This window comes from Larus michahellis, chromosome 5, assembly GCF_964199755.1.
Source record: "Larus michahellis chromosome 5, bLarMic1.1, whole genome shotgun sequence".
Lineage (NCBI taxonomy): Eukaryota > Metazoa > Chordata > Aves > Charadriiformes > Laridae > Larus > Larus michahellis.
Window position 1 is genome coordinate 61,977,179 of NC_133900.1, and position 12,967 is coordinate 61,990,145.

Below are 12,967 nucleotides of genomic sequence, written 5' to 3' on the forward strand. Positions count from 1 at the left end.
CTGAAAAACACCAACTGCTTGTTCTTAACTAATTACATTTTCTATTGTTTCACCACAAAATTAGGCCTGAAGAGAACAGGAATTTTAAAAACTTCACACTAATCGTACAAGGAAACTGTTCTGAAGCAGAAAAAAAATTATTCTGTTGAGATCAAAGTACAAAGTCTGTAAGTGATCTGCCAACTGTCATGGAGAATTCCTTCCTTTCAGACTAGCCACTGTTTATCATATCTTCTGTTATTATGTAGTTGGCAAATATACTTATTTATGAAACAACCCACGTGTCCAAAGCAACTCGCTGAGGTGAGGACTCCGTCTTATGATAATGAAGCTCAAAGAAATGGTGCTGTGAGGATATGCAAATCCAAAGAAGGCCTTTCAGAATATGCCCAGTTGTTTGCATGCTCTGTACTATTTATAGTCCGTATCAAACAGAGGATAATCTGACTTACACAGGACAGTATCCCCAGCCTTTTCTAATTGTCTGGGTGTTTCTATTGCCTTCTATCACAGCAGTTGTGCAGTACCTTCATTTATTCAAGGTTCTTAACTGCTAATTTAGAACTGACTGAAACGATTAGGTTGCAAATATTCTGTTTCTAGTTTAAGAAGCAAAACCCCAGGTCCATCCAAGTTCTGTTTAACTTGTGACCAGCTTATTTGATCACATTGGATAGGATTGAACCCTGGATTCAGGCAAGTAACTGTAGGTGTCTTCATGTGTGATTAGTGTCTAAGCTTCCTTTAATCAATGGGAATCTGGCCAATACAGTCAGTGGAGTATAGAGGGCTGTTCAGGTCACCGTAACATAAGCACATTGAGCTTGATTTATTTACCCAAACCGAGGATATTGAAAAGATTTACACAGGTCTGGCAAATGTGACATGGCACCTATTGTAGCCCCGCACCATTCTGGAGCACCAGCTGAAGGTCAGGCGAAGTACGGTAGAGGATAAATGGTGCTAGACACCTCCACGTCCTGCTTGGTCAGTTGAATAACCGTCTAGACACCACTGACAACATTAACTGGATCTCCGTACTACAGTAGGAGCTTAAGCACAGTCACTGCAGAAATACAAAAATAGGTGTTTGGATCTTGAAGTGAAAGGAAAGCTCCTCCCCCCTGCTCAAAAGTGCCTCAGCTAATAGCTGTATTACAATTGTATCCGCCTGTATTTCTTTACTTCAAGTATGTTTTGGAGTTACTTCTCCGTCAAAGATGACTAAATTGAAAGAGTGAAAGATTCATGTTTTAAAGATTAAATTTAATTAATGTGGTGATGAGATCTCTTTAAAGAGGACTAGATTAAATGTTGTAAATTATTCCCATCCTGAAATGTAAATCCGTTGTCTGTATTAACCTGCAGTTTACACTGATTCTTTCTGATTTAAGCTAAGGCACAGCATTCTGTGGACAAGAATTGCACTGCAGTGAGGCCATTTAGTGTCCTCTGGGGAGAGTCTGTCAGGACAGTAGAGGAACCAACCCCAAAACAAAATACATCTGTACTGACTGGGATGGACAGTGCCACGCTGGCTTGCACTGGTTTTCTTGACTCCCTTCTCTAAGCCACTAGCGATAGGAGTTAACTGGAGTTTGGTAGAACTTAAAGCGACTCTCTGATTTTTACACAGGGTATGAATGGCAGAAAAAGTGTCCTTTCTCCTTTTGGTAAACTCCCATGTTACTATGAAATAAAGAAATTACACCTTGCTCAGAAAATCATGTTAGTTACTAGTGTGAATCCAGTCTAGAATGCTTTACTTTTGATTTGTTCTTTATGTAATAAATATAAAAAATGAAAACACTGATTCTGGTGTATAGGTTGGGGGAGAGGGGTTGTTGGTTTTGTTGGATTTTTTAATTCTTACGAAGGTTTAATTTGGTAATACAGCTAGGACTCTTCACACTTATCTGATGGGCTTTCTGTTGCCAGTGCTGACCCAATACATTAAAAAGAAGAAAATATTCAATTTCTTGGGTTTTTTTCATTGCAAGAGATGCCAACTCAGAGTAAGGATGATTATAACCAGTGCAGTATCTTTAGATATTGGGGTATGTAGTTCTAAAGCAAATTGCCATCTCCAGAAAGATTTGTTTATTATTTGAGGTAATTTTCTGAGGACAGGTGTTATCAAATTCACCCACACTAGTTCCCGTTGAAAATAGGAGTATTAATAATAGTTCCAGTGTTAATGCAGAGGAATTTAGTCAAGTGACAAACATTAACAGGGGTTACCTAAACTTTGTCTCCCACAGGAGGCATAAATTCTGGTAGGGGTGCACCTGAACAAGAAATTTTTATAAGACTCTGTTTGATCTAATACTTTTCACCTTGTGAAATATGTACAAAACATACAAGCTTTGTCTGTTGGCAAGTAATAACTGATTGTGACCTGCTACTGTTGGTGTACATATGACCCAAAGGTATGAAGCAGCTTCCTTCAAACAAAACTATCAGAGTAGCTTTGCTTTTCCATTGTGAACAGACTTGCATCGCTATTGGGTGTGAAGCTGTTAAAGTTAAATGACTCATGTGGTACACCAAAAAAGCAAGAAACTAGGGAGTTAAGCTGTTTTGTAGTACAGCAAAACATCTCCTACTCTTCACCCTACTTCTGCCATGTTTCACTGTGACATGTACTTTCTATCACACATGGTAATTGTAGTTCAGTACTACTCCAAAAAGACTAGTTAGGCACTTGATCTTTTTCATGATACTTAAGCATGTGACTTACCACTACCATATTAGCTTTGCAGATGTTAAACATCCACAATAGTTCATGAGCTATAGATGTTGACGTGAAAAATAATCCAATAAAATCATACATGGAGAAAGCAGAGAGGGTGAAGAATGAAGTTTGTGCCATATGGTTGTTGGCATGTGGTACCCATAGTAACAAGAAGAGCCCTAATTTATGATGTCTGAATGAAATACCTAATATAAGAGTGAAATTGCTATTTGCAAACGCTTTCTAGCTAATGAATATAGGCTGGTTGCCTGTGTAACTGGTGTTCTTTGGAGAAATGGCCAACGTGTAATTGATTTGTGCCAGGAAATGCGCCCTGGTCCAGGGCAAGTGATGGAGAGTGGTTTGTATGCAGACTATGCAAGTCTACCATTCTTTGGAAGGGATTGGCTCTGTCTGTATATGACTATAAAATGTGAGACCTGAGCAAATTATCATCTCTAGCCAGGTTTTTTCTCTGGGAGAACTGGTTATTTTCCTCCAGACTAGACATGGGGAGCAAACTAAAATGCCTTGTAAATCACTGAAGGACTAGAGCTATGGAGCAAAACTATAGCCAGAGCACACTGTTAGTAAAGACTATACCCCAACTTTCTCTGTCTTCAGAAGGGGACTAGTACAACTAAGCTCATCACACAAGCCTATCTGATGCTTTTAAGTTAAGTGAGATGAATCCAGACATGGTAATGTTTTGCAGATAATGTTGAGAAAGCAGTATTAACATACAGTTTTGGTATTGCTTCCCTTACTTTTATTTCAGGTGTGGTAGGATATAGTGTTCCTAATTGTTCCCTCATCAGGTTCTCGTACTTGAATTTTCTGTCTTTTTACAAGCTTCCACAATTAAGCATATTAATAGCTGCAGATTTACAGGTGATAGATCATTTAGAGATACTGACTGTATTTATGTATCAGGAGTTACATGGCAGTACCCTTGATTTGCTTTAGGATAAAAACTGATGGAAAGACAGCATCTGGCAAATTATTTTATGCGCTTCTGGCTGTGAGTCTTATTTTGTATGTCTGATCCCTTAGTCAGTATCATGTGCATTTAGCCCTCCCCTTGATTAATCAAGTTTTTTGCACTCCTATCATTCTCGTGCTGAGCTCTCCATTCAAACTGGAATGTGTGTGCCTGGCTTCCATGCAAGTAAGGGCAGTTACGTGGGCCTGGTCTCACTTACCCATGCCAGTCTGCACATGCCCTCATTCAATGAGTGAGTTTTGCATGGGTAATACATGGATTTTAAATTCTGAGATAAATACGGAAAGATATCCCCGTTAAAACAGATTTTGAATATAAATAATTATTCATTAAGCTTAAGTTAAAGAGGTCACTAAAAAATATTGTTCAGCGATGAAAAATTTCCTTCACAAGGAAATGCTTCAGCCAAAGCCCAAAGATTCCCTATGGCATATTTGTTAAGAAACTAAATAATATTTACATAAAAAATATAGACTATATAAAACCTTGTCATGCATCCCTTGTAGGTCGCTGTGATAGGACTGCGGTATGAGGGGTAAGAAATTAATTCCAAGTTACTAGAAAGACCAGTATAGGCCTTACAGCTTTTTCTTTAAATACTACTTTTGTTCCCATATGTCTAAAATCAGTTGTGCATTTGTTTCTCTGATCTTACATTCTTCTTAACACATTGATTCTTTAATGCTCTTCAAGGTGCACCCTAACTTCTTTGCCTTGATGACCTACACTGCCTGTTTGCAATAAGATATTACCAGTGGTTAACTAGCTTCTCTCAGAAAAACAGCATCATTTCCAAAAGGTTTGGGAAAGCAGCCCACTCTAGAGCAGCTGCTTCAGCATTTACTTTTCCATCCAAGTAATAAAACATAACTTCATGTGAAAATTCCGCACTTGGTAGTAATCTCAGAAAGAAATGTGGATTTATGGTCCTTTTAAAATTTGTTTTAGAATACAATCCCAGTTGCACTATTGGGCACCTGTAAAGTAACAACTTTTGTATATATCATTATATGGTAACTGTTAAAGTATTCCGACGTGTGAGGTTCTTTGCTTGTCTGACTGTTTTTAGTGTAGCATTAAATAAGCATTTTAATTCCTATTTTTGTAGTGTTTGGGAGGTTTGCTGGGTCACTTATGTAACAAAGTACTTTGATCTAATCTCTAGAATAGAGATTAGTCATTTGTGCCAAGTCGGATTTTCATTGTATAATGTCCGTTGCTGCCAGTGAATTATGCTCAGCCTAGACTTCCAGTACATGATAGAGCAGACATGTTTGCTTTTATTTGGTTATTAGTCTCTTTTGACAATTATTTTAAGGATAGGAGCATTTGCCTGGAGTTCTGTTGATCATGGCAAGGTAGTACATCGTTAAAGAAGATGACTAATAACAAAGAATTGGTTTGACGTTCTTTTACTTTTGGAGTAAACACATTTGTGTGGAAAAGTCACTGGCAAAGATGATTAAGAAAGATAAAGATAAGAGAAAAAATATCAGTTGGTTTGGTTTTTTTTCCAGGTTATGCATTCCTCCTGTTCCAAGAAGAGAGTTCCGTTCAGGCCCTGATTGACGCCTGCATTGAAGAAGATGGAAAGCTCTATCTGTGTGTTTCCAGTCCTACTATCAAGGACAAGCCAGTAAGTACACAGTAGATGGCCTGCAGGCGATAGCTGCCATCTGTCTAAAGCTGCATTTGAAATGATGGCGATGAAAATAATCAAAGGCAAACTACCGTTGGTAGAGCTCAACATCTGCAACAGTTTTTAAACAGATTTTAAAATTATAGTGTTTTGAATTAGTAAGATTAAAACAGAGCACCTAGACGTGCTAAACTAATGGGGTTATGACTGTTTGACAGAGGCTGATGAACCTATATCCACAACGCAGTGAAACTTAAAGTAGCATACTATTTTGTTTCCCAATTTAATAGGTTCAGATCCGTCCCTGGAATCTGAGTGATAGTGACTTTGTGATGGATGGTTCCCAGCCGCTTGACCCTCGAAAAACAATTTTTGTTGGAGGAGTCCCTAGACCATTAAGAGCTGGTGAGTAGAATCTGTGCCTATTTTTAAAAGTAGGAAATTATTGGAAATAATTTGAATCATGCATACTTTTGTATAATTACATATGGATAGCTATAGATACATACACATAAAAATAGAAGACTGTCACGATAGTTAGAACTGCAGTACAATATTCATGTATTCCTACATTTTTCTAGTAACTGTTTTCATCTGGCTTTGGTCATAAATCACCGTTCATCGTTGAGACTTACTGGAAACTGTTAACATGTCTAAGGCTGTAGAAAAGATTTTGATCATATTAGCAAAACTGTAATGTAAAGTGTGTCATGAAAGAGTTTGTTTTTAAAATAATGCTCTCTGCCATGCTTTGTGAGTATGTGAAGCTCTGTTTGTACTTGTTTGTCATTGTGCATTAGCTACTCTTCTACTACGATCAGGTTGCGGTTACTCTTGCTAATATGGACAAAGCAAAAACACAGATGATGGAGTACTTGAAGGAGTAGGAATAGAGGAAAAAGGAAGAAATTCAGAGAGCTAGCACAGTCTGTGTGGGACAACAGTATATGAGATGACAGGGTTCTTTCTAGACTCTTGTTGGAAAAGAAGGAAATGAAGGAAAAATTGAACATTTCTATAGCTGTGGAATGCTTGATCTACAGCCTGGACAGTCTGCTTTGTGAGACTGACTGCAGTACCCTTTTACAATATTTTATGGTGGCCTTCTACTAAGTAGGTTGAAGTGAATGTTGGTAGTAGAAGCATAACATACAGTGGTTCAAATCCCGTTTTCTATTAGAATGACTCGTGGACTTCATTAGTCTTCCATAGTTTGTAATGACCTTGATTCTTACAGAAAGATGAGCTTTCAGATGGAAGATGTAGGAGAACCAAGAAGTGATAGTGCAAATTTGGGGTATAAAGAGTCTTAAATTCTTCTGTCTTGGACCTGCAATGCGCAAGCTTTTCTGTTATTTTACTTTTAAGACTCTACTTTTGACTGTAGCCCAAGCTCTTTAATTGAGCATAAACACAGTATGTTCCAACTGCAGATTAATTTTTTATTTAAATTCAGTGCACATACTCTAGATTACTCTGCTGAATGTCTGCAATGAATTTAATGGATTCATTCTTACGCTTAGCTTTCAAATGCCCTGTATATGTGAAAATGAAACTTTTATGGCATTGTGAAGTAAGAATCATACCTTTGCAAAGCAATAAAACTTTAGGAGACTTTTCAAACAACGATTGAACAGCAATGACTGCTGATGCCTTTATACCCTAATACGTTAGTATTTTCCACGTAAGTGAATTGCAAAACTGAATTAAGTATAAAATATTACTAGAGGCTTGCTAAAATACTTGATCTGTAAAATTTGAGATTTTTGTTTCTATGAACTTCAGTATCTATTGCACATGTAGCACGTAAAGATAAATCAAGCTCTGTGTGGCTGATAAGATGCTAAATACATCTTTAAATTCAAGTAGGACCTAGAGCATTAGGACAGACAGAGAACATGTACCAAGGAATCTGTGGCATGTGGATCTATTTTATACAGCTTACATTCCGTGCCTGCCCAAAAAGTCTTTTGCTGTAATCCCCTGAAGAAAACTGCCCTGGAATTTCAGTTCCAGGTTATCAAGGACTGCAAGGACTTGTAATTCCATTGTTTCTTGGATGTATGTACCCACGGTGTGAAAGATCTGTCTTTCATGCTGTGAAAGATCTGTCTATGAGTATTTCATAGCTTATTTAATATGTTTTTATATTTCTTGTTATTACATCAGCTGTTGCAAAATTAATTCTTAAAATTATCTTTTTTTAGTATTTTTAAATACAAGAATATTATATGAAGTTTGTACCGTAAGAACAGTTTGAATGAACATTATTTTGTTTCTTAACAGTGGAATTGGCTATGATCATGGACCGTCTCTATGGGGGAGTTTGTTACGCAGGAATTGATACTGACCCTGAGCTGAAATATCCAAAAGGTGCTGGACGTGTTGCTTTTTCCAATCAGCAGAGTTATATTGCTGCCATCAGTGCTCGGTTTGTTCAACTTCAACATGGCGATATTGATAAACGAGTAAGTTATACAGAAATTTAAAAAAATAAATAAGTGATGATCTATAAAGGAACTTCTCAGGGTGTGGTAACATTGCATTTGATTGTCTTTCATGCCAGCTTCTACATTCTTTTAGTATTGCTGTAACTCCACTAGTTCCAAGAGTTAAACCGTGAATGCCCTCGAATGAACACCATGCATTCCACAAAGCAGCAGTTTGTTCTTCGGACATATGTTAGACCATATGTTCTTTCCATTCTGGAGTTCCTTGTTTTGTTGTGTACGGGCAAAGGGCTTGAAAATCTTTTTCTCTCCCTTGTTCTAATGAAACCAAATACTGTGATAATTCCTCTGTCGTTCATAAGAAACTCTAGTATTCATTGGTTTGAGATTAGCTGTATATTTGGAGCTGCCCTTAATTTCAGCCATAATTGTCAGTTGTCAGCACTCGGCACTTATCAAGCTCACCACCTAAAATACAAAATGTCTTAACTTTTCTGTTTGAGAGAGTCTTCGAAGTATTTACCAACATACATTTCTGGTTGCTACAGGTGCTTATTGCTAGCTAAAGCAGAACTAACGTTTCTTAAGAAGACTAGTCAACTTAATTTCTCCTAATTAGAAGTATAAAAGTAGCAAAGAAAACTGGCACCTAAATTATGTCAATTTTAAGTGTCACTAGTTTTGATGTCAAGAGCTGCAGAGGTTGTCACTGGTATTAATAGATGTTCTTTTTTAAAAAAATAAAAAGGTATTAGAGGAAGAAGGGTTGAGTAAGTAAAGTAGTTCAAGGTCCAGTCTCCTCTACAGATCAAAAACGAAAGTAGTACAGTTCACAAAAGTCTGCTGTAGGGAGGTAGCATGCGCTTCTCTCCTTTCAAATAGGCAGAGTAATACAGCTTTACATCTGTCTCTGAGCTGAAATTCCCAAACGTGGTCCTTTCCAGAGGATGAGTGAGTCTGAACATGGGTGGTGAACTAGGCTTCACATTAAGATGCGATGGCTACATTTTGCTGGTGGGATTGCTGTCCTTGTGACTTCCAGCTGACTTTGGCTAATAGCTCTACCATTTGGCTAATTACATAACAGGAAAAATGTCCTCGACACTGTGACTGTGTGAGGGGAAGTAAAACTATTAATGATCTTGCGTTTGAGTATTTGGACAAAATGGGACTGAGGACCAGAATCCAGAACTCCTTCTAAAGAAATGCTAAATGGGTCATTTAGCTTTGGAATCGGGTATAGCTTAGTGTATTTCAGGAGCCATCTATAGTGCATTTGGCTGTAGAGTGACTTTAAAATTAGAGGTGGACAGTTGGGTCCCATCCAGCCTAGTTCTCCCTCAAAGGTGAGAGACATGGACTGGAATGCTGTAAACTATGGGACACTTAAATCTTGGTCTTTCTCCTCCCATGGAAGTGTCCTTTGCAGTAGAGGAGGACATCGTAGTCTGGCGGTGCCATCTCATAAAAGAAGGGAAGGTATGAACCTGCCTTTGAAGGCTGCACTTCCGAGTAGGTTCATTTGTTAGTTTGTTGGGGTTTTTTTTAATGATAGGTCACCAGAGATTTTAAGTGCTCTTTGGATGTCGAGCAAGCATCTGAAATGGCAGTGCCTTGCTCTTTGCAGAGAAAGGGATATGACTTGTTAATATGTGATATAACGTTGAAAATACTTAAAGGGGGAAGGGCAGTAAATCTCCAGTAAAACAGCGGGGATATGCTGTGGGCCTCTTGAAACTTGGACGGGGAAAAAAACCACAATCTACCCCAAATACTAAATTTCAGAAGCACAGCATTTGAGTTATATCCATGAGACTTAATGTAGAAAAACAGTAGTCATGATGATTTCTTCAATAACAATTAAAAAAAAAAAGAAACAGGTATAATTAGAATCTGTGGATAGCTGTTCATGGGATGGAGAGTTTGGGAGGCAGAGGGATGGAAGTTCTAGGCTTTCTCTTCAGATATTTGAATTCTCAGTTTCTTTTTTGATTGTTATAATTTGTGTTCTTTCCTTAGTGTTGCTTTTCTCATTCTTGAAAATTAATTTTTTTGACTCAGGTATTTTCGTAAATCTGGAATTTTGGGCATTTTTATTAGCATCCTTGTTTTTGTCTTATTTTTAAAAATGTGTCCTACTCCTGGGGTGTTTCACTTGTATTCACCAAGTATTTTAATAAATTTGTCTTTAAATCTTGTGATGGGGAAGGTTTATGAACTTCTTTGTTTATTTCAGAGGGTTTTTAATCTTTATTTTTAAAATCATCTTCTCTAATTAAATCATGTGGTTACTCCTTATTATTTACCTATTTTTTATATACTTATACAATCCAGTTATTTGCATTACTGAGGAGTAATAGAGAACAGCTTCTTTTTAGGGAACACCTTAACTCTTAGCTGTTTCTGAAAGTATGAAGAAAAGCTATTTTCAGAAATAGAGTTTTTTTGCTCCATGGAGTTTAGAAACTAATGCCTTTTTAGGCTCTGAAGATATTCTGAAATCAGTATTACTGCAATTTATAGAAGAGCAAGCGATTTGTATGAATCCGTAAACCACTATTTTTGTAAAAGAGGAAGATAGTCCTAGTTCGGGTAGTGCCTTCATCTGAGATGTGTATGTATGCTGGCCAATGAAGCGATGTCTATTTCACTGAAGTCTTACAGGCAGGCTGTTCTACCCTTTACCTTAGCATAGCCTTTCTATACCAGTTATATCCAGTTTCTATAGGTCTGCTGCCCTTTCACATTCTTCTCATAACCAGTTTTGTCTGCATAAAAGTCTTTTTTCATTGCTAACTTTTGCAGTTCACCTGTTCATCCTTCTGAACTTTAGTTCAAAGTATTTATAGCATTTTTTTTGCACATACTTTTTCCTACCTTAATTGGAAATCTTAGTGTCACAGTCACTTAACAAACATCGTCTGTGATCTTAACTTACCTAAGCACTCTGCAGCGTCTCTCCAGTTCTTTTGATGTGTAGATATGTTTAGTTTCTCTAACAGATGGTTTTCTTCAGTAAAGTGCTCTTCATCCTGTTTTATCATATATGAAAGCTCAGCTCCAGACATTTCCTTGAAACTCGTTTGGAGTTTCAGTTCCAAACAATTCCTTAAAATGTTGTTAACTTTCATATGCCAGCAGCCTGCATCCACTTCATGTAATACTTCCATTCCCCGAAGTGTTTCTCTAATACATTTGAAATCAGCTTCATACCGATCTTGGTGCATGAATGCACCGAAGCTTGAAATATATGATGCTTCATCCTTTCAGTAATTTTGAACCACGAACACAGTTACTGCGTAAGGTAGCTGTTTATTGGAAAGTTTGAGTGTAGCTTGTGATAAGGCAGGTCATTGTAGTGAAATAAGAAGTAGAGCTTGTACTGAATATAGATTACTGGAAGAAGCATACTTTATTTTAAACATAGATTTTGCTATGTCAAGTATGACCTCTGCTTCTGGAGCTAAGAAAAGGAAGACTGTTCAGCTGTAAAACTTTTTGGTGGGTAGCTATATGTGTAAATTTTTTCCTCTGGAGACACAATGGAAAAAAAATAGCATTTTAAAGTTCTTATTATTTCAAACATACTATAGTACATAAAGTCGATGACTATATGCAAGCATTCTTCTCAGGTAATAGTATCTCAGAAAAAATCTCTTACAGCAGTGAGTTTTAGTATGAATTGGAGTAACTTTTTGCCAATAAAAGGCAGAAAATACCGCTTTTAAAAGTGAGGAAAACGTGGAAGACAACAATACATTCCTTAATGGTGGAGTCAACTCATTTTGTGTTTTATTATGAAGTTCTTCTTCCTGTCTGATGGCGGTCTGTAACACTTCAGTTACGCAAAGACGTAATGCAAATTTACCACTGGACTCCTGCCACTTTTCCACTCTGGCAGTCAGATGAGTTTGGGAGAAAGAAGCCATGTGAGACAGGTGTTTCTAGCAGTCTGTAGACTTGCAAAATGGTCTTTCAAAAATATTTTCAGAAATACATTGCATACAAATTTCTGTACAGCTCAAAGCCACAAAAAGGGCAAGTAATAGTTGACCAAAATCTGCAGCTCCAAATTTGACTGTATTTTAGAAATAGGGAGTGAATTTACACGGAACAGGAGTGCTAAAAGATCTGTATTCCAGCCTGCAGAAGGTACTTTTAATATGAACACAGAAGTAGTACCTGCAGAGACTTACACTTGTTTCTTTAAAAAAGGTTAATATATAAATGGTTACATTCTTGTATGTTCAATTATTTTTTGCTAAACAGTATAGAATTGGGTGTCGTGTTGGGGTACATTCCTGAACTGATGAGATTAGTTGGGAGAGCTTTGGGCTCGTTTGCCTGTTTTCTACGCACACTTCCATATTACCATTTGCCAAGAACATCCTTCCAGAATAAATTAAGGGGGGGTTCTGATGTAGCCATCTATTACATATATAGTGTACTTCTGAAGATCTGCCTTCTGCTTACTGTATGGATAGATCTATAGCTGATAAATGGTAAAGAGTAATAACCGATTAGTTAGATCAAAGTGTTCATATGTCTGATTTCAGACTACTTTTTTTTTTTTTTAAACCAGAAAAACGTGAATGCCCTCATATAACTTTTAAGTAGGAATAGGCGTTAAGTAGAACTGTTTCTGTTCTGCTCCAACAGGTGGAGGTAAAGCCATATGTGTTGGATGACCAGATGTGTGACGAATGCCAGGGCGCACGATGCGGTGGGAAGTTTGCTCCTTTCTTTTGTGCCAATGTCACTTGCCTGCAGTATTACTGTGAGTTTTGTTGGGCAAATATCCACTCCCGTGCAGGACGTGAATTCCATAAGCCATTGGTAAAGGAGGGGGCTGACCGCCCACGTCAGATCCACTTCCGCTGGAATTAAACATGGTGAACCAGCATCTACATAAGGAAAAGAAGGGTGCATGTGGCTTACTGTGTTTGAAGATACTGACATGCAGAAGAAATAAGTGCATTCTTCTGCTTTTCACCCCAGCTATCAATACATGCATCTTTATCAGCAGCCAAAACACTACAAGCCTCTTGTTTTTCACCAAAACCCTACATCTCAGGCTTACTAATTTTTGTGATATTTTCATGTTAAAATAAAATGTTTTTTTGTATTTTCTCCAAGTTATT

General features: G+C 37.4%; 1 protein-coding gene across 3 annotated transcripts in view; it reads left to right on the forward strand.

The window, feature by feature from the left end:
• The window catches only part of CPEB2 (cytoplasmic polyadenylation element binding protein 2), a 53,150-nt gene that overhangs the window by 39,566 nt on the left and 617 nt on the right, over window positions 1-12,967 (forward strand). For all 3 annotated transcript variants that reach the window (XM_074587614.1, XM_074587616.1, XM_074587615.1), the window contains 4 exons: window positions 5,255-5,373; window positions 5,667-5,781; window positions 7,663-7,844; window positions 12,486-12,967. The exon at window positions 12,486-12,967 is cut by the window's right edge and continues 617 nt beyond it. In XM_074587614.1, the coding sequence (XP_074443715.1) occupies window positions 5,255-5,373; window positions 5,667-5,781; window positions 7,663-7,844; window positions 12,486-12,713 (644 nt within the window). In that variant the 3' untranslated portion in view covers window positions 12,714-12,967. The remainder of the gene's footprint in view (window positions 1-5,254; window positions 5,374-5,666; window positions 5,782-7,662; window positions 7,845-12,485) is intronic.